Consider the following 20,931-nt stretch of genomic DNA (forward strand, 5'->3'; position numbering starts at 1 on the left):
TGACTTCAAGTCAGAAGAACCAATCAAAACCCAGGCCCTTCAGCCTTGTTGGCCAATTGGCATGGAGACCCTCAATCTCCCCCTGCCAACTCTAAAGAACCAATCAGGACTCCATAACTCTAACCCAGTGGGCGCCCAGACTAAGTCAGTATCCAGATCCAACCCAGGCCTCCTATCCAATTAGAACCCACAGCCCTCAGTCCTATGGACCAATAAGCATCAACTCTTCATCAGTCTTTCCCTCCTCTGTCCCAGTCAGGGCAACCAAACCGAATGGGGATCCCTCAGTTTTTCTAGCCAATTAGTATCAGGCCTCCCCTACATCCAAGCATCCAATCTGTCCTGGCCCCACTCAAATCAAGCAGTGCTATCCTCAGGCTCATCATCCAATCATGAATGATAATAAACCATGAACCAATCACAACCTCCCTCTTCACGGTTTCTAGCTTCCAAACCTTTATCCATGCTGTGCCCCCTTCCTCACTCACTTCTATTCCCCACTGAGCAGTGAAGAGCGAGCCTTTTGTATACTTCCTACTTTTATTTGATAATAACAAACTGTATATAAAAAGGGTCAAGGAAGGCGGGGAGGCCCTGGATCTCCCCCTCTCTGCTTCCCCAAGCATCCCCCGCCCCTAGGCCCCAGCAGGGACCACTCCCTTCCCTCCTTGTGGTGGGGTGGGGATTGACAGGCATGGAAATGGTTGTGTGTGTGTGTGTGTGTGTGTGTGTGTGTGTGTGTGTATGGGTGTTGGGGGGTCAAGGATGGAGAGAGGGTCAAGAATTAGAGAGAGGGCCTTCCCTCATCCCCCATCAGAGCTGGCACCCTGAGGAGGGGTCTTGAGAGAGTTGTGAGGGTCCACAGATGTGCCTCAGCCTATGAGACGGTAGAAGATCCAGCATCCAAAAGTGACCCAGTGACTGGCCCAGCTGAGCTCTGACCATTTGTGGACAGTGTATGCCATGCCGTAGCCCTGTGGGAGAGAAAGCGGTGATGGTCGGTCCCACTCAGCAAGAACAAAGAAGGTCTCAGGAAAACCTACCCTTTGCTCAAGGACGTTTCTGTGACTCCACTGCAGCCCTGAGTGAGGCCCCAGAGAAGAGATTGGGTACATATGAAAGGTAGGCATATTTAGTTTTTTTCTTTTGTATTTTCTTCTCTTTCAAAAATTTAAAAAACAAGACAAGGCAATCCCACTCTCTGACCTGTACTCTCCCGTATATATAAAGAGCTCCTAGAAATTCACTTTTTAAAAAGACAAAAATTAGCAAAGGAGGTGAGTAGGCCATTTTCAGTAAAGGAAAAAAAAACCCAAATGGCTCTTAAATATACGAAAAAATACTCAGCCTCACTCATCATCTTCCTCCACTCAAACTGGCAAACATATCCATGAGGTCTGAGAGGCACTCTGTTGTCGGGGTGTCAAGCACGATCACATACTGCTGGTGGGAGGGCAAAAAGGTAACTTCTCCATTGCTGTCAAGACTAGATCCTACAGCTCTGTCTGCACCTATGTGAATCCACATGGATGTGAGGGTATTACTTGCTGCAGCACCACTTACCATAGGAAAAGAGTGGGAATCACCTGGGTGTCCACCAATAAGGGACAAACTACATTGTGTCACAATGGAAAAAATGAACGAGGACACTCTATGTCTTCATGTGGAAGGTTTTCAGGAATTATGTGAAAAAAGCAACATGCAGCACAGTGTCATTCATGTGTTACCTTTAGGGTAAAAAGCAGGGGGGAGGGAATTAAAATATATTTTTATATCTGCTTATTATGCTTCAATTTTAGAAGGATAGTTTAATAAAATGAATAAAAGTGGTTACCTGTAAGAGGGTGGGGGTAAGACGGCAGGAATAAGACTCTCCCCTGAATATCTTGAATACTGTTTGGTTTTTCAACCACGTGATATGCATTAACTTTTTTTTTTTTTTTTTTTTGGTCATGCCTCGTGGCTTGAGGAATCTTAGTTCCCCGACTAGGGATTGAACCCTGGCCCCCGCAGTGAAAGCGCCGAGTCCTAACCACTGGACAGCCAGGGAATTTCCTTAAATTTTTAATTGAAAATAAAACTTTATATTATTTTATATTTTGTCATTAAAAACAATTTTTAATTTTTTATTCAGGTTGAATGTGCAAAATCTGGGTTTTGCTTCTTTTTAAATAAAATTTTTGTTTTATTTTTATTAAAACTTTAAAAATAGTTAATGCAGGGTATTCCCTGGCCGTCCAGTGGTTAGGACTCGGCGCTTTCACTGCGGGGGCCAGGGTTCAATCCCTGGTCGGGGAACTAAGATCCCGAAAGCCGCCTGGAATGGCCAAAAAAAAAAAAAAAAAGAAAAAAAATGAGCTGAAAGAGAAGCTAAACCGGGATCCTGCTAGTGCCATATGAATAAACATTATTTTGAAATTGTTTTTCATTTAAAAAGGAGTAAAACCTGGAACGTGCACACTCCACCTGCATAAAACTAGTATATACATTTTAATATACACTATTTTTTTTTTTTTTTTTTTTGCGGTACGCGGGCCTCTCACTGTTGTGGCCTCTCCTGTTGCGGAGCACAGGCTCCGGACGCGCAGGCTCAGCAGCCATGGCTCATGGGCCCAGCCGCTCCGCGGCATGTGGGATCTTCCCGGACCGGGGCACGAACCTGTGTCCCCTGCATCGGCAGGTGGACTCTCAATCACTGCACCACCAGGGAATCCCAACATACACTTTTTAAGTAGAATCCAGGATTTGCACAATCAATGTAAGTAAAACTATTTTTTTAAACAAATAATCTTGTGAATTCTACCTAAATAAAAATATGATGAAATAATTAACTTTTAAAAAAGTAAAACCTGGATTTTGCACTCCATCTCTAGAAAATAAATTTTATAAGTAAAATAAATGTATTTTGCACACTTCACCCAAGTAAAAGACCCAACAGTATGAATCAACCAGAGGGACAAGGGGACAGAAGGACGGTAGAGCAGTGGCTACACAAGCTGGAGACAGATGACACAAGGTTCCCATGCCTTGGCCTCCCCACCTTTGTCCTCATGGTTCCCATGAATAGGTAGCATATCCCTGGGTAACCCTGAGCCCAGGGCCCCACCTCACCTGCTCCTCTGTGGTGTCGTCCACATCAACATCGAACAGGGAGCCCAGGTAGGCCAGGTGGAAGATGGCCAGGGCCCCAAAGAGCAGGTTTAAGGCTCGCACCCCCAGGCCCTGTGGGGGACAGATGGATATGCTTGGCAGCTGGACCTAATCACCATCCCCCAGCCCCACTTGGGCAGGGGCACACAGGGAAATGCACAAGGCACAGGAATGAGGATGTCCAGGGCACCCACCCCCAGGGTAGGAAAGAGATGGTTCTGATCCTCCTATGGGAGCTCAAGGGGTATCCAAGGATGAGGGTACTGTTAGCATGAGAGCGTCCAGGTTGGGGGAGATGTGAGTATTCAGGCAGAGGAGGAAAAATGGTGGGTAGGGCTTTGAGTTGGGGGTTTATGGTGATAAACATTGGTTGTCGGGTGGGAGGAAAATCTGAAATTCTCCATACTTCTTGTTGCAAAAAGAATGAGAAAAAAAAAGACTCAAACGAAAGCAAATCCCCACTGTGACCTACAGGGCCCACCTCTCCCTGTCTCACTCACTCTGCTCAAGCCATACCGGCCTCCTCGCTGTTCCTCAAATATTCCAGGCCCTCTCCCATCTCAGGGCCTTTACACTGTTGTTGACTTTGCCTGGAATGCTTCCCTCCCTCACCTCCTTCAGTTAAAGAACTCAAAAGTCACCTCCCCATTTAAACTTGAAACCACTCAGCCCCTGATACTTCCCTTTCTCTTTCTCTTATGTATTTTCTCCTTGGCACTAATCACAGTCTAACAAACTATTATACTTTACTTATTTTTTATTTACTGTCTTCCCTGTTAAAATGTTTGTCCCAGAGGGCTGGGACTTTGGTCTGTTTTGTTCACCACTGTGTCTCCAGCACCTTGAACAATGCCTGATACCAGCAGGTGCTCAACAGATGTTCACTGGGGAAAATAAACGCTAGGTGGGTATATAGCAGTTGCTTGATAAATGTTCGTTAGATAAATGGATGCCAGTGAATAGAGATGAGGTTATGGGGGTGGATCGGGCACTGGAAGAGGAAGCTGGGCACCCTGAGACAGATATAAGATGGAGACAGAAGTAATTTTTGAGGGGGAGAGTTGGACAAAACGCTGCCTAGGCTGAACCCTCACCAAGCGATGCTGGTGTGAACAGTCTGCTGGGCACCGTTTCGACAAGATGCAGGCACTGAGGATCCGAGCCAGGCGCTTTCGGAGGACTAGGGCAGATGCGGGGTGGGGGGGGGCAGAGGTAAGGGCGTCAGGTTAGCCTCAGGGGACAGTGGTTCCAGCCCGCCACCAACCTTCCATCCCATCTACTGGGCTGGGTTCCGCCCTCACCGTGCTCCACATAAGTGATAAACGCCAGGGACAGCAGCACCGCAGCCAGGTGGAAGCTGAAGCCCTGGGGTGGGGGTGGGGGGCAATGAGGTGAGTGAGGAGGAGGCCCTACCACCCCCATCCAGCTACCACCCTGGTCCCGCTCCGCCCTGCTCACGTGCAGGAGGGCGCTGGCTGCATAGGTGACCAGCACAGCTGAGAAGGTCCCCAGGCGGAGAGCATTCTTGAAAACATCTGCAAGGGGGAGATGTGGGGCAAGTGTCTCCTGAGATTCCCCCCTGCCCTTCCTGGAGGGCCATAGGGCAGGGTGAGGATACCCACAACCTCTTGGGGCCCCCAGGATGAAGTCTCTTTATAATGGCCTCCAACTTCACATTGTCTAAAAGTTAGCTCCTGATCTTCCCTCCCAACCTGCTCCTCCTATAGTCTTTCCCAAGTGCAGCCAGTGTCACCTACACCCTTCCAGTTCCTCAGGACAAAAGCCTCACTATCACCCTTGATCTGCCCCCCACCCCCAACGCCCATAACCAAACTCAGCAAATCCTGTCAGTTCTATCTTCAGAGTTTATCCAGAATCTGACCTCTCCTCCCCATTTCCACTCTGCCCTCCCCGACTCCCTGTCTGTCCTCACAGTAGCCAGAGGGTCCTGGTACAACCTAAGTCAGCCCATGGCCCTCCTCTGCTCAGAACCCTGCTCTGAGATCTCTCTCAGAGAAAAAGCCAAAGTCCTCCCCGTGGCCAGAGAGGCCCTACAGAACCAGGCCCTGTCACCTCTCCGAACTCACCTCCTGCCACTGGTCCCCTCGCTCACTCTGATCCCACCACACTGGTCTCCTCACTGTTTTTCAAATGTGCCAGGTATGCTCCTGCCTCAGGGCCTTTGCACTTGCTGTTCCTTCCATGTGTTAAATTCCTCCCCTACATGTTTGCATTGATTGCTCTCTCACCTCCTTCAGGTCTTTGCTCAAACGTTAGCTCCTCAGTGAGACTTGCTCTGGATGATGTATTTAAAATTGCATCCACCCCTACTCACACACTCCTAAGACTCCCAGGTCATCTTTACCTGCTTTCTTTATTTTTTACCATAGCACTTATCACTACCTGAACTATTGTGTATTTTCTTTTTATTATACTGCTACCCCCACAAAAATGTCAACTCCACAAGGGCAGGAATTTGGGAGATTTTTTGGTCCCTACTATCTTCAGCTTGTTGTATGAATGTGTGAAAGGGGTGTGGGTTGAGGACTGCCAACTCTCTTGGAGTGGTGACTCACAGTTATTTAGCCAATAAGACATGGGCAGGTTCCAGCTTGTGACAACTTCCACCATGGACCGGGGCAGCTCCACGTTCAGTGGCTTAGAGACCGTCAGGTCCCTATGGGCAAAAGAGACACGCAAACTCATTTGGGATTTCAACCCACCTGATGGCCACACTTTTGTTCTTGGCTGTTCCCTCCCCCAGGAACACCCCCCTCCTCCCTGCAGCTCCTCTAGGCAGCACCCTGTGGGAGATGGGGCTCCCCAGCCCTCCCCACCATTCCAGGTGATCCTTCTCCTCGGTGAAGCCAGCCCCTGCCAACGTGGCCGTGGCCTCGGACAGAAAGCCCACAAAATAGTTGCTGAAGTGGAAGGAGACAGCACTCTCATAGGCTCGCAGCCACCTGCGGGAAAGGAGCCAGGGAGAGAGAGGCATCACGCCCAGGCCCCAGCGTGACACCCCACCATGTGCCAGCATCCCTGGCCCCTCTGTAGACTCACCTTACCATGGTGCCCCTAGGGGTCAGGAAGGCAGCAGAGAAGAAAGGAAAGAGAGTCAGAGAGGCCCTGGAGGCTGGCCTGAGTTGTTCATCAACAAGACAGACAAATATGGCGGCAAAAGAGGTGCGCTGTGATAGTCCCACACATCTATCCATCCGTACACCATCAGTTAGTTTCAGGCAGCTCAAATGGATGTGTGAGCTGCCCTATAATATGACACGGTCCCGCAGCTTCACGTGGCCAGACATCCAGACCCAGGGACTGTTAGAGGCTGACCTCACAGCCACATGGCCAGACACACATACTATCAGACTCCAAGCTCTCTGACCTGATTCGGTGACCATAAGATACCCGGAAGTCCTTTAGTTAGGCACAGAGACCATCAAGCACCCTGTTACGCATGCACACACAATTCTGTACTCAGATAGTCATCCTGTCAGTTGTACAGTCAGACACGGTCAAAGACAAGCAGCGTCTTACACTGGAAAAAGCATAGGTTCTGGATTCAGGCCTGGGTTTAGTGCCTGGCTGCTTAGTTGGGTGACACTGGGCAAGTCATTCCACCCTTCAGAGCCTCATTCAGCATCAGACACAATCAGCGGCCGGTGAGTAGGGGAGAAGGTCATACAGTCAAATAGCTGGATGAAATCCTAGTCACACCCGGGGTGGAAGGTCGGTTCTGCCCCTCAGCTAGACAATACCAAGGAGCCAGAGAAGGCAGACCCACAGGCAGAATCCATCACAGACATGCGCACGACACGCGACAGTGAGACCCATTCCCAGCCAGGGTTACAGACAAGCCAGATTTATCCTATCCAGTGACAGCCACATACTCCCATCATGGACAACCGCCCAGCCAGACAGCCAGAACTCCAGTCCCACACAGGAGTCCCTGGCTGATAGGTAAACAACCTATACAAACCCCTAGCTAGAGTCACAGACAGGTCAGTGTCACCAACCAACACATACTTGTGGCACTGCAGTCACATAACTTGCTTCTGATGGTGAAATAGCAGAACAGACGGACAGCCAGGCACAGTATGTGACGGAGTATCCATTGTACACGGAGTCATAGCGCCAATCTTGGTCAAACCACAGCCACAGACACTCAGTCTCTGTCTAGTCACCGGGTGGATGGTCAGACAGTCTCAGACTCACAGAACCAATCAGTCACAGACTGTGCACCCACCCCCATTCAGCCCCACTCGCCCTCAGCACCTGCCCTCATTTACCTGGCTTTGCGTTTCTTGCTGTAGTAACAGAAGACAGACAGAAGCATTAAGAGACAACTCAGAGCTGGGGAGACCCCAGGTCCCTCCCCAACCCCCTCACTGCTGGGCAGAGGCCTCGAAGGCTGTGCTCACTTGCGAAGGAGGCGGTCACCATCAAGGGGGATGAAGTACGGGAAGAGGTAGGGGCCCACACAGGTGGACAGCACAAGGCACAGCAGGGCCAGCGCCAGACTCCGGGCCACCTTCTGCAGCCATCGGCGGCTCTGTGGGGATCAAGGCTCCATGAACACTGCCCCATGGTGGCTTCCCATGGTCCCTGCCCACCTGTCCACCCAGGACCTCACCAGCGGGCGGCCTTGGACGGCCTGTAGGTAGCTGTGGAAGGATATCCAGGGCCCAAAGACGATGGTGCCCACGAAGTAGAGGTAGCCCATGAACTCCACGGGCGAGGGCACTGCACCCACCTCACCCCGGTCCAGGTCGAAGCCCAGAGACACCGCCTTCATGGCCACAATCATCTGGGCCCCTAGGTGTGGTGCCCATGGTCAAGTGGATGAGCAGAGAGCAGGTCATCATGGGGTACGGGGAACACCAGGTGAGAGGTGGTAAGAAAGAAGAGCAAGTGTGGAGAGGTGGGCATGGGGCCAGACAGGCAGCTGAGCAGGTAGGCCCAGGACTGGCAGATGTCTTGACTCAAGAGAGTCAGGCATGGACATGAGATGGGACAGACAGATGGGGAAGAGACACGGTAGAGAGAAACACAGATGTAAGGGGAATCTAAGGGCTGCGTGTCCAGTGGGCTAGGCAGATGAGGGAGAAAAGCGGGGAAGGAAAGACAGGGTGGGGGGAGTTAGGAGATGTGGAGTGGTGCTGGAGGGCTGGGGCAGGGGAGAGGGCCAGGGCTGCCTACCTCTCATCTTGTGCCATGTCACGGTGTCCACCATGTGCATCTCACTGAGGAAAAAGGTGGTGGTCTTGGCCCTGTGACTCCTCTGGCCTCAGATACCACAAAGGGGGGAAACCAAGGTGCAGAGAGGGTATACCCTTCCCTGCCCTGCACAACCTCATGGAGGAATAGTTCTCCAGGGCTCCCTCCTCCAGGGGGAGCTCAAGTCCAGCCTGTTCTGTGTAGCCTTCGGAAAGAACAAGTCTCCCAGATTTCCATCCCCTCCAGAAACACCCCACGTCCTCCCTGTCCTGGACAGCCTCAGGAGGGGCGGCCTGGGGATCCCCCCGCCCTTCTGCGGACAGCGTGGGGATGAGGACATACACCCATACCCCATGAGTAGGTAGATGAGGATGGTGACGGAGAGGAAGACGCCACGATGGGAGGAATGTCGGCAGAGGAACAGCACGAGGTAGCACAGGAGGCTGAGCAGTACGACCCAAACCATGTGCAGCTGGAAGAAGTGGTAGAGGCTGAAGAACCCGCCTGCCACGGTGCTTGCATGCTTCAGGTAGGATGGCAACCCTTTGGGTGAGAGAAAGAGAGGACAAGAAAGGGAATTAGAGCAGGGCTGGTAGAAGGGCAGCCTGGGCAGAGGACGTAGCTCAGGCAAAGGCTTAGAGGTTGGAACGTGGTGGGATTGCAGGGGGCCCAAAGCAGGTGTTGGGGAGCTGGGGAGGTGGCAGGGCTTGGGTTTAAAGAAAAGAGACATCTATAAAGGTCACTTTGGGAATCCTGGAGGAAGTTTGAATAACTTATATTGAATAATATTATGGCATCAAGATTAAATTTCCTGAGGGGTGATGGTTGAGGCTCTGGCTGTGGGGGGAAGATGTCTTTGTTCTTGGGGGACACACGCAAGAGGATTTGGGATGAAGTGTCAGCACGTTATTCAAGTGATTCAGGAAGATGATAGATAGATAGATAGGCAGATGGACGGATGGATAGGTAGGTAGATAGATAGGTAGATAGAGCAAGCTAATGTGGCAAGATGTTGACAGTTGGAGAATCAGGTGATGCATATATGGGTGTTCATTGTACTATTCTTTCAACTTAGCTTTTCAGTAACTTTGAAACTTTTCAAAGTGATAAACCTGGGGAAAAAATAAAACATCCATTTAAAATAAAAGAACAAGAAAAAAGAAAGTGTAGAACTTCTGAATCTCAGATTTCCAAAATTCTCAGCATCCCATGGGGATCTCGGGCACTTGGGATCTCGTTGTTTGGATATAGGCTTGCCACGATTTGTGGAAACATTCCAGAATCCTAGAATCCAGAGATTTTATCATGCCTTGATTCCAGAAATCCAGAATGCCAGCATTTTGGAAGCCTGGAATGTGAGAATTTCAACTTGTCAGAATCCCCAAACCCCATAACACGGCACTTTGGGATACATGGTACTTTCCATAACCCTGTGACATCAGCATTTCAGAATCTTATAACCTTGGGATGTAGGCATTTCAGGATCCCAAGATTCAAGAACCTCAGCTTTCAACAGTCCCAGAACCCAGGGATACGGAAAGGTATGGCTTGGCATGGCAGGATGTGGCTTGGTGTGGTGTAGCATGGGGTGGCTGGGTTAGTGGGACGTGGTGTGGTAGAATGGCGCTTAGCCTGGTGGGCTGTGGTAGGCTGGACGTGTACGAGCCTGGCTTGGCTTGGCAAGATGTGGCAGGATAAAGTGGGGCTTGGTACGGATGAACGTGGCAGGTGTGATTTGGCCTGGCGTGGTGGCCCATGGTGTGGCAGGCACTTACCAAGCCTCCACAGGAGGCGGCAGGCGAGGCAGATGGCAAGGAGCAGCCAGATCTGGTCAAGGCCCTGCTGGGCAGTAGGCAGGAGACAGCCCTGCAGCAGCTGCTGGAAAAATTCCTGGCGGCTGAAGGTGGCCATTGTGGACCCCCACGGATGGATGGACTGATGGATAGACCTGCCAAAGGGGGGACATAGAAGGAGCTTAGTTGGGATGTCCACGGGGCAGACGATGCTCAAGAGATGGACTTGAGCACTCAGATTTCAGTCTGGGGCTGTCCAACCCTTGTAGAGACAGGGTACTGGGGGGCTGAGGGAAGGTGTGAGTGTCAGGTACATCAGATTGAGCCGCCAGCTGTGTGTGGGGGAGTGTTCTGGGTGCACACACACAGCCCATGACCTGCGGTGAATGAAGGACCTGTGTTTCTTGTATGCTGGGAAGAGTCCGGGTCCGATAGTGATTGAATGGTGTACATTGTAGGCCTGTATATCAAATTGGGGGGCTCCCTGGTTTCCGAGGTAGAGTCACTCAGTGTGGAGGGCAGAGAGGGAGATCCTGTGACACTTGGGGGCCGTGTGCATCTCTCCTTGAACGGATGTGGGGGGTGTCCTGTATCCCCCGCGCGCCCCATCCCACCCCCACCCGGCCTCTCCCGGCCGCCAACAAAGCCCTGCCCAGGCCCGGGGGCTGCAGGGAGGTGGAGGTGGTGGAAAGGGACACAGCAGAAGGGAGAGTTGGAAAGGTGATGGAGAGGGGGCCCTAGCACACGCGCTGCAGACCCGCAAGGGGAGGCCGGCTCAGGATGCGAGCGGGAGAGCCGCACGTGCACTACCGGCGACCTACCTGGCAGTAAGAAAGCTGCGGTCCAGGGGGCCGGGGACGTACAGCCGCCGCCACCGTCGCCGCCTCCTCCGGGCAGCCTCCCCCGCAGGCCGCAAGGCCGGGACCAGCTGCGGCTCCCAGGGCAGCGCGGAGAGCGGGCCCTTTAAATCCCGGGGAGGCCCGGCCGGCCCGCTCGGCCAATAAGAGGACAGGAGCGGGGCGGGGACGGAGGAGGAGGGGAGCGGGAGGATTGAGGGAAGGAGGAGCGGGAGGTTGAGAGGAGCCGGGCGCGGGAGGACGTCGGCGCGTGGAACGTTGGATCCCGCACCTTTCCGACCTCTTGGTGTGCCAGTCCCTGAAGGGTCGCGTCGGGAGGTCTTCTGGCCGTCCAAGAACAAACTGTCCAAACGCCAAATTCCTAATCCTTGGAAGCCGAGATGGGAAAGATGGGGGAGGGAGGAGAGAAAGTCCGTTTCCCCAGCCATCAGCCTCGCCCCCGAAACTGCCCACCCGCGCACGTCTTCGTGTCACTGTTGTGCCCCCTTTTCACAGATGGGAGAATAAACCGAGGTCTCTCCTTTCCCATCCTTTGAAGGAGCTGTGGGAATTTCCAACCCTTTCCAGCACCAGGGACCGGCCAGAAACACCAGTACTGACTGTCACCTAGGAGCAAGAATTAGGCGCCTGTGCTTTCCCCTAGGGACTCCTTCCGGAGGCTAGTACGGAGCACCGATTGGGAGCATTTATAAAGCACTTACAGCGTCCCCAACGATGGTTTGTATTGGGCCCTATCTGCACCAACTCTGAGGATTTATGCAGCACTTGCTGTCTGCCTACCCTACCCTGCAGTGTCTGGACACTCCGCTCTGTCCCTAGGCTGATGAAGGGCCTTTTTCCAAAGGAGCATTTATTGGGCACGGACTGCATACTTACTTAGCTATCAGGTGGAAGGGAGAAGGAAGCCAAGGTCAAGCTGGACCCCACCCTGACCTGAGGAGCTAAGGAAAACAGGTTCTAATCAGATTAATGCCTGCCTGTATGGAGCTGGGCAAGCCATGCCCACTCCCGGGGCTTCAGTGTCCCTTTCTGTTAAACAAAAGAGTGGGATTAGCAGTTCTTTGCTTGGAAATACCAATGGCAATTGAAGAGAAATGCATGTCTCCTCTCTTTAAAAAAATGTTAACATGAAGTTAGATGGAGTTTTACCTCATAAATGAATATGCATATATTACAAATGAAAAATATTTAACAGTTGACCCTTGAACAACGCAGGTTTGAACTGCACAATCCACTGATAGGTGGATACTTTTCAATAGTAAATACTACGGTACTACACAGTCCTTGTTTGGTTGATTCCTGGGATGCAGAGGAACTGTGGGTATGGAGGGCCGGCTATGAATTATACACGGATTGAGACCCTCCCCAGTTGTTCAGTGGTCAACTGTAATGGATAATTACACAGGCCAGATGCACAAATATTAATTCCTTTCCTTAACAGCAGAATACAGGCCATACATTTTATGACTTAGACTTCATTCTAATTTTTTCCTCAGTTTTCAAACATACTCAAATCGAGTCAACAATGACCCACAGCACAAGCAAGAAATATTTCCTTTGGTTGCAAGACCTGGCATTTAAAACTGGAAGATCCTCACTATGTGTACCCTGAGCTTCACAGACTTGATTGTTTCCATCTAGTCTTCTGATGTGTGTGACAAAGAACTAGTCTCTAGATTCTAGGACATATAAAGGGCATCTACAAATCAATAAGAAAAGGACAAACAATACACTAGAAAATGGACAGTAGACATGAATAGGTAATCCACGGCAGAAGTCACCTGCAATGGCCAATACGTATAATATATGAAAAGATAACTCAATCTCTTTATCAGGGAAATGCAAAATTAAAACAACAGATATGATTTCATATCTACTAGGTGTGATGTTTCATATTTTTACCGCTGGAGCTTAGTAGAGAGTGGGCACTCAATAAATATCTGTCAGACTTTATAGCCTTTGTAGTCATTCTGGGTTATAGATTCTAGGACATTTTAAATGGTCTCCCTATAATTAAAGATGAAAATTAAGACAAAGAGATCCCATTCTTTGCTTATTAGATTGACAAAAAAAAATTGCCAAGCCTCAGAATAATGTTTTCTCTCTCTCATTTTGTCTCTCTTTTTCTCTCAGTATATCTCTATCTATCTATCTATAATTTTTTCTAAAGTATTTGATCGTAGTTGCAAGTGTGATGCCCTTTCAATGAAATACTTCAGTATAAAATTTCTAAGAACAAGGATATTTTCTTACGTTCCTGCCAGCAGAGTATGAGGGTTCCAATTTCTCCACATCTTCACAAACACTTTGTTATCTGATTCTAGCCATCCTAGTGGGTGTGCCAATACTGTCCTTTTATAGGAAAAGGAAATCCTAGGTCACGAGCTGCATTCCTTTATCAGGTCTTTTTGGTCTCTTTCAATCTGGAACAATGTCTCCATCTTCCATTAACTTTCGCGATCTTGATGTTTTCGAAGAGCACAGGTCAGTGCTTTGGAAGAATGTCCTTAAATTTGGGTTTATCTGATGTTTCCTCAAGATTAGATTTGGATTATGCATTTTGGGCAGGAATTCCACAGAAGTGACGCTGTGTTCTCCTCAGTGTATCCGGAAGCACAAAGCATTGGTTAATTCCAAATTGTTGGTATTAGCTTTGATCATTCGATTAAGGTGGTGTTTTCCAGGTTTCTCCACCGAAATGTACTCTTTCCCCTTTGTAATTAATAAGTATCTTGTAGGGACATACTTTGAGATTATGTATCTTTCCTATTTTTCGTCAAACTTCCACTCACCAGTTTAGCATCCGTTGGTGATTCTTGCCTGAAGTAATTACTACTATGATGGTGGCCATATGATGATTTTCTTTTACATGTATAGCTGGGATTCTACTGTGAGAAAGAGCTTTCTCTTCTTCCCCATGTATTTATTTATTCGTTTGTTTATTTGTATCAGTGTGGGACTCATAATTTACAGGTTAAAATCAGTTACTATCATTTTAAAATTAATTTATTAATTAATTTATTTTTGGCTGCATTGGGTCTTCGTTGCTGCACGTGGGCTTTCTCTAGTTGTGGCGAGCGGGGGCTAGTCTTCATTGTGTGGCTTCTCTTGTTGTGGAGCACGGGCTCTAGGTGCGGGGGCTTCAGTAGTTGTGGCGCGCGGGCTTAGTTGCTCCACGGCATGGGGGATCTTCCTGGACCAGGGCTCGAACCCATGTCCCCTGTATTGGCAGGTGGATTCTTAACCACTGCGCCACCAGGGAAGTCCCAGTTACTATCTTTATGTAGTTATAAAAGTAGCTTAATTGAGATATAATTTACATACCATAAAATTCACCCAAGTTAGTTGTACAAGGCAATGGTAGTTAGTGTATTTATAGGCTTGTGCAAAAATCACCACAATCTAATTTTAGGATATTTCGATCACCCCAAAAAGAAACCCTGTGACTGTTAGCATTCAATCCCTATCTGTCTCTGACAGCCCTAGGCAACCACTAATCTCATTCTGGATTTGCTTATTCTGGACATTTCATATAAATGAAATCATACAATCACAAATCTTTTGTGTCTTGTTTCTTTCACTGAACATAATTTTTTAAACTGTGATAAAATACACATAACATAAAGTTTAGCATCTTAACCATTTAAAAAATAATACATTTATTTATTTATTTTTGGCTGCATTGGGTCTTCGTTGCTGCGCGCGGGCTTTCTCTAGTTGTGGCGAGCGGGGGCTACTGTTTGTTGTGGTGCACGGGCTTCTCATTGCGGTGGCTTCTCTTGTTGTGGAGCATGGGCTCTAGGCGCACAGGCTTCAGTAGTTGTGGCATGTGGGCTCAGTAGTTGTGGCTCGTGGCTCTAGAGCACAGGCTCAGCAGTTGTGGCGCACGGGCTTAGTTGCTCCTCAGCATGTGGGATCTTCCCGGACCAGGGCTCGAACCCATGTCCCCTGCGTTGGCAGGCAGATTCTTAACCACTGCACCACCAGGGATTCCGTCTTAACCATTTTTAAGTGTACAGTTCAGTGGCATTAAATACATTCACATTGTTGTGCAATCAACACCACCATCCATCTCCAGAACTTTTTTCATCTTTCCAAACTTAAACTCCATACCTGTTAAACATCAAATCCCCTCCCCTCGTCCCCCAACCCCTGGCAACCACCATTTTACTTTCTGTTTCTATGAATTTGGCTACTCTAAGTACCCCATGTAAATGGAAGCATACAGTATTTGCCCTTTTGTGACTGGCTTATTTCACTTAGCATAATGTCCTCAAGGTTCATCCATATTGTATGTAGCATGTGTCAGAATCTCCTTCTTTTTTAAGACTGGATAGTGTTCCATTATATGTATATGCCACATTTTGTTTATCCATTCATCCATTGGTGAACACTTGGGTTGCTTCCACCTTTTGGCTATTATGAATAATGCTACTATGAACACAGGTGTACAGATGCCTCTCTGAGAGCCTGCTTTCAATTCTTTTGGTTATATGTCCAGAAATGGAATTGCTGTATCATATGGTAATTCTATTCTTAGTTTTCTGAGGAACCACCATATTGTTTTCTGCAGTGACTGAAGCATTTTACATTCCAACCAACAGTGCACAAGAGTTCCAACAAGGTTATCTTAACCAGCCCTTGTTATTTTTTATTTTATTTATTTATTTATTTTTATAGTAGTCACCCTAATGGGTATGAGGTGTATCTCACTGTGTGTGTTTTTTTTTAATAAATTTATTTGTTTATTAGTTTTGGCTGCATTGGGTCTTTGCTGCACACAGGCTTTCTTTAATTGCGGCGAGCTGGGGCTACTCTTTGTTGCAGTGCATGGGCTTCTCGTTGCGGTGGGTTCTCTTGTTGCAGAGCACCGGCTCTAGGTGCAAGGGCTTCAGTAGTTGTGGCACACGGGCTCAGTAGCTGTGGCTCACGGGCTTAGTCGCTCCGCGGCATGTGGGATCTTCCCGGACCAGGGCTCGAACCCATGTCCCCTGCCTTGGCAGGCGGATTCTTAACCACTGCGCCACCGGGGAAGCCCCTCACTGTGGTTTTGACTTGTATTTCCCTAATGATTAGTGATGTTTATAATCTTTTCATGTGGTTATTGGCCTCATTTATATATATTCTTTGGAGAAAGGTCTATTCAAGTCCTTTGCTCATTTGAAAATGATGGTTGTTGTTGAGTTGTAGGGGTTCTTTGTATGTTCTGGATATTAGCCCCTTATCAGATATATGATTTGTAAATATTCTTTCCCATTCCATGGATTGCCTTTTCACTCTGTTGATTTTGTCCTTTGATGCACAGAAGTTCTTAATTTTGAGATAGCCGACTTACCTATTTTTTTCTTTTGTTGCCTATGCTTTTGGTGTCATATCCAAGAAATCATTACCAAATCCAATGTCCTGAAGCTTTCCCTCTGTTTTCTTCCAAGAGTTTTATAGTTTTAGGTCTAACATTTATATGTTTGATCCATTGTGAGTTAATTTTTGTATATGATATGACCCAACTTCATTCTTTTGCATGTGGATATACAGTTTTCCCAACACCATTTGTTTAAAAAAACTGTGATTATTTATTTTAATGCTCAAATTGTTCTAGTTTTGGCCAGTGGGAGTCTCTTCGAGCTGGCTCCTGTGTCCTCTTGACATGTCTCCATCATTTTTTTAAGCACATCTTTCCTTTAGATCACATCAAGATGTTTCAGGCTCATCTTGTACTTTCCCAGTCCTGGCCCTGGACTCAGACATTTCTCCAGAGAAGCTTCGTTTTCTTTGAGTGGATAATGGCACTTAGGACACCAAGATCTGGGCACTAGAAGTGCTCATTGCTTCTGCAGTGTTGCTGATTCTAGGCCCTCTCCGTGGACAGAGTTAGGATATAATATGGATGCGTATATGTTGTGAATCCATATACACATATGTATGTAAATCCATGCACACATCTATCTTTCTACTTATACATTAAAATCCATGAGTTCCTACTGACATCTATTGTACAATACCAATCCAACACCAGAATGTTCCTCCGAGCCTTTCTCTGTTTCCCTTTCTGTTTGTAACTCCCTTCTCCAACAGTGAGAAACCTGATTCTCATTAGCCACAAGAATTTTACTTATTTGCTCAGTCCTAAAGTACACATTCAGTAGTTTCAGATTCACTAACCTGATTCACTGTGGAAGAGAAGTCCACCAACTAGAGGTCAGTATTTGTTACAGTCCATTTTGTCTGTAGCCTGATGGATACCTTGTTCAAAAGTTACTTCAGTTTGGGAATTCCCTGGAGGTCCAGTGGTTAGGACTCTGTGCTTCCACTGCAGGGGGCACGGGTTCAATCCCTGGTAGGATTTTTTCCCACAGCTTTTAGAAAGTTTTTTATTGGTTGCAATGATATAAAATGCATCATTTGAATTCCCCCCTGTCATTAAGTGCTTGCTAGCAACAGCATAAGAAAACTTTCTGTACATCTGACAAGCTCAAATGATTTATTTCATGCTGGAAGGGGAAAAATAGCAAACACCACTCTTAACTTGTCTGTCTATAATTAACCTCTCTCTCTCTCTCAAGGCTACGTTGGTTAAAATCAACGGACAACCCCTTTTGTATGTCAATTTGTAAATTTTAATGTTTTCATCAGAATAGTCTTTTATATCACTCTCCAACAAGAAACAATAAAATTACTAACAGCAAACTTCAATACAAGAACACTCTCCAGATTAACAACTCAAACAAAATGCAAAATGTAAATCACAATTGAAGCATCCAAAACAATTTAAATAATTTTAAATATTTTATTTTTAAACTGCTACAAACGCTTTATACAATATTTCAACATAAAGTCCCCATAACAGAAATGTAACAAAATGGGAATGATAGTGAAAGGGTTAAAGCGGCACAAATTCACCAAACAAGTATTAAACTACAAATTTTAAGAGGTAGATTACTTTTAAAGTTGAGGACAACAACAGCAACAAAAAAACACGAATAAAACAGCCATTTTCCACCAACTCAGTCATTAATTAGAGGGAAGGCATATAAGAATGCACGGAGAAATGACACTTGTATACTCAGATATAGGCCAATTCGTTGGGTTTTTAAAATCTCTATTAGAGACTGATGTGTAAAACCTGATAAGTAAATTCATTTACCCTTAGGTGTAGACATACATCTATACAGGCCTGTGATGTATCCCGGGCACTGATATATTGCTACCGTCTCCGATAATATAACAGTTATAAGTTAGTGCCAGATAATAATCTGAGAGGATAATGTCCATTTGGATATATAAACGTGACACTGGAAGAGGCATAAAAAAGAGTCCATATCCAATCTGGTTTCCTCTCCATTATGCTGGCAATCGGCTTGTGGTAAAAAACAACAAACAACACAAAAAACAGGCTAAGAAAGAAGCTAAATCCCTCTGTCTACAATTCATTTAAAGGAAAGGCATCAAGGGCTGGTGTGACCAAAACATTATAAAACGAGTGCATCAGAATCCGTCATCCCTGAAATCTACAACAAACTATTGATAAAACAGCGAACTTGCTTTGCAAGATTAGGTTCAACTCATTCCTTTCTCTGCTCTGTGCCAAAAGGCAGGGCCACGCTCAGGTCTGAGTTACCAGTCCCGTGAAGAGGAGCCAGGTCAGCTAGCCCATCCTATAGCGCCCTCCTCTGTGCATCTCAATCCCCTGCGAGCCCAGCACGTGTGTTGGGCGCCAGCGAAGCAGCGGATGCCTGACTCTAACCAGGGCAACAAGAAGCCCGCTGGCAATCGGCTGTGTGTTAGGGTTTCTGAGTCAGCTTCAACTGGTCTTGCAAGCTTGGTAGATTTCGTATGCTTTGCCGTAGTGCTTATCCTAAGTTGAGCATGCATTATCTTTATTTAGTCAATTAAGGTTTGTTTTGTTTGGGGGGCTTTTCTACAGGAAGTTCCTAGAAAGTAAGAAAACTGAAGATAAATGACAACATAACACAACCTTATATGAACTGACCATGTTAAAGGAAAGGTGGGAAGACCATGGGACGAATGTTAAGACAGCAACAGGACGACTCGGAAGGTGTGTGGGAACGTGGGTGTCCCATGCAAAAGAGACATGCTGGGAGGGACACAGACAGTCTCCTTGGAGTGATGTGGCAGAGATGGTATGTGAGAAACCAGCACCATTTTGTTTTTTTAACCAATTTCATGGTAAATGGAAAAGGTTGGTCTGGAATTTCGTTTTGCTTCTCCATCACTTATTTACATGTCCTTAACTGGCTGCAGTGGGAATATAGTATTAAACAGCAACAACAACGAAAGCGGCTCTAAAAGCAGCATTGAAGAATGTAAAAATGTCTTGGGATTTACAAAGATCAAAGATAGATAAGAGGGGAGTAGAAAATGTACCTCTTTCCTTATCTTTCTGTCTTACAGTCCATGGAAATGAGCCCTCAGCAACAGCTCTAAATGCAGTCCCACCGACAAGCCACAGGTGGGCTCCAACCCGACCCGTGGAAGGTGAGCCTGACACAGCATTCGCTGGGTTAAGAGCTGTAACAGGAGAATCTAGTTGGTGGTATGCCTCTGCGGCTTTGTCCTAAGAAAAGGATTTGGAGCACATGCCTTTTTCACACCCAGATTGGCACAATGGCTTGTGCTACAGGAAATGACCAAATGGCAAATTCTGCTGAGCTCTCAGTGTAGAATGGAAAACCTACGTCGTTCTCACGGCTGACTGCAAGTGTATACTTGAAAATGTGGAATCCTAAACTGGCATTTGAATGTAAAACGTCTGAGTGCTGAGGACTAGCCCTTAATCACAGTTATGATGAAACACACAGGAAAAGGGTGTACTGCCAGTTCGGGGATAAGTCCTGGAACATGCAATGGGGCAAGGACAGCGAAATCACTGAAAACCAGAGTGAAAGTGGATATTTCCAAACCTGTGCTATGAAATCACCCCTGAATAAAATTTACAAATAGAAATATACTGAAAAGGGAAGAAGACTAGTTAAAACAACTCCTTGGGCTTCCCTGGTGGTGCAGTGGTTGAGAATCTGCCTGCCGATGCAGGGGACACGGGTTCGAGCCCTGGTCTGGGAAGATCCCACATGCCGCGGAGCAACTAGGCCCGTGAGCCACAACTACTGAGCCTGCGCGTCTGGAGCCTGTGCTCCGCAACAAGAGAGGCCAAGATAGTGAGAGGCCCGTGCACCGCGATGAAGAGTGGCCCCCGCTTGCCGCAACTGGAGAAAGCCCTCGCACAGAAACGAAGACCCAACACAGCCAAAAATAAATAAATAAACAAACCAATGAACCGACATTAAAAAACAAAACAAAACAAAAACAACTCCTTGCCAGTGTAATACAACAAACATGGAAAATGACGAAGCCTCCACTAAGAGCCCTGGGCTGACACCGATGGACCATCACATCCCCAGGCCTGCACCTAGGATCCTGGCTTTATACCAAATTCACTACAAGGTACTAAGACGACCACAACTCTCTGAAGAAACTCCCACTCTTCTGCCCAGATGATCAAAATATGATGTCCCACTGAATGCTCATTTTGTAATTTCCAAAAATACTTCCCAAGTTCATGGTCATGGAAGCCTGCTGCTACCATCTACAGTCAGAATAATACCCGTGTCTTCTTACCTGATTCTTCCTTGTTTCCTTTTAGGCCAAATTTCATTCCAGCAATGTTAACTTTCAAACAAAGCAAAATAATTAAAACTAACTGGAGCAAAGAATAGAGACACAATTTTGTTAGGCACTTCAGTCCTTTGCAGTCTTTAGGGTTCTTCAAAAGCACTGGATGAACTTCACCCAGAGAGTTTTCCTTTATAGTAAGTTAATTTTTTTTTTTTTTTGCGGTACGCGGGCCTCTCACTGTTGTGGCCTCTCCCGCTGCGGAGCACAGGCTCCAGACG

General features: G+C 47.3%; 1 protein-coding gene and 1 long non-coding RNA gene across 9 annotated transcripts; one reads left to right on the forward strand and one right to left on the reverse strand.

Moving 5' to 3' along the window:
* Positions 1 to 521: 521 nt before the first annotated feature.
* Positions 522 to 11,142, reverse strand: PORCN (porcupine O-acyltransferase). Of its 8 annotated transcripts, XR_010940097.1 has the most exons (17): positions 10,985 to 11,142; positions 10,146 to 10,318; positions 8,721 to 8,913; positions 8,353 to 8,396; positions 7,787 to 7,968; positions 7,575 to 7,705; positions 7,443 to 7,460; positions 6,211 to 6,225; positions 5,988 to 6,113; positions 5,727 to 5,827; positions 4,609 to 4,685; positions 4,452 to 4,515; positions 4,245 to 4,330; positions 3,112 to 3,222; positions 1,835 to 2,055; positions 1,564 to 1,727; positions 522 to 974 (listed from the first exon to the last, which is right to left on the reverse strand). XR_010940097.1 is itself a non-coding variant. In XM_067724292.1 (15 exons), the coding sequence occupies exons 2-15, from the start codon at positions 10,279 to 10,281 to the stop codon at positions 873 to 875; spliced, it is 1,386 nt and encodes a 461-aa protein (XP_067580393.1). In that variant the 5' UTR covers positions 10,282 to 10,318; positions 10,985 to 11,142; the 3' UTR covers positions 522 to 872. The 8 variants fall into 8 exon arrangements, 6 of the variants coding, with proteins under 6 accessions (XP_067580393.1, XP_067580395.1, XP_067580394.1 ...); XR_010940098.1 differs by lacking the exon at positions 1,564 to 1,727; XM_067724292.1 differs by lacking the exons at positions 1,564 to 1,727; positions 1,835 to 2,055.
* Positions 11,143 to 11,236: 94 nt separating this feature from the next.
* Positions 11,237 to 20,307, forward strand: LOC137217448 (uncharacterized). Its single transcript, XR_010940099.1, has 2 exons — positions 11,237 to 11,737; positions 18,945 to 20,307. It is a non-coding gene; the product is annotated as an uncharacterized lncRNA (long non-coding RNA).
* The last annotated feature ends 624 nt before the right edge of the window (positions 20,308 to 20,931 follow it).

This window comes from Pseudorca crassidens, chromosome X (assembly GCF_039906515.1).
Source record: "Pseudorca crassidens isolate mPseCra1 chromosome X, mPseCra1.hap1, whole genome shotgun sequence".
In the NCBI taxonomy this organism is placed as follows: Eukaryota; Metazoa; Chordata; class Mammalia; order Artiodactyla; family Delphinidae; genus Pseudorca; species Pseudorca crassidens.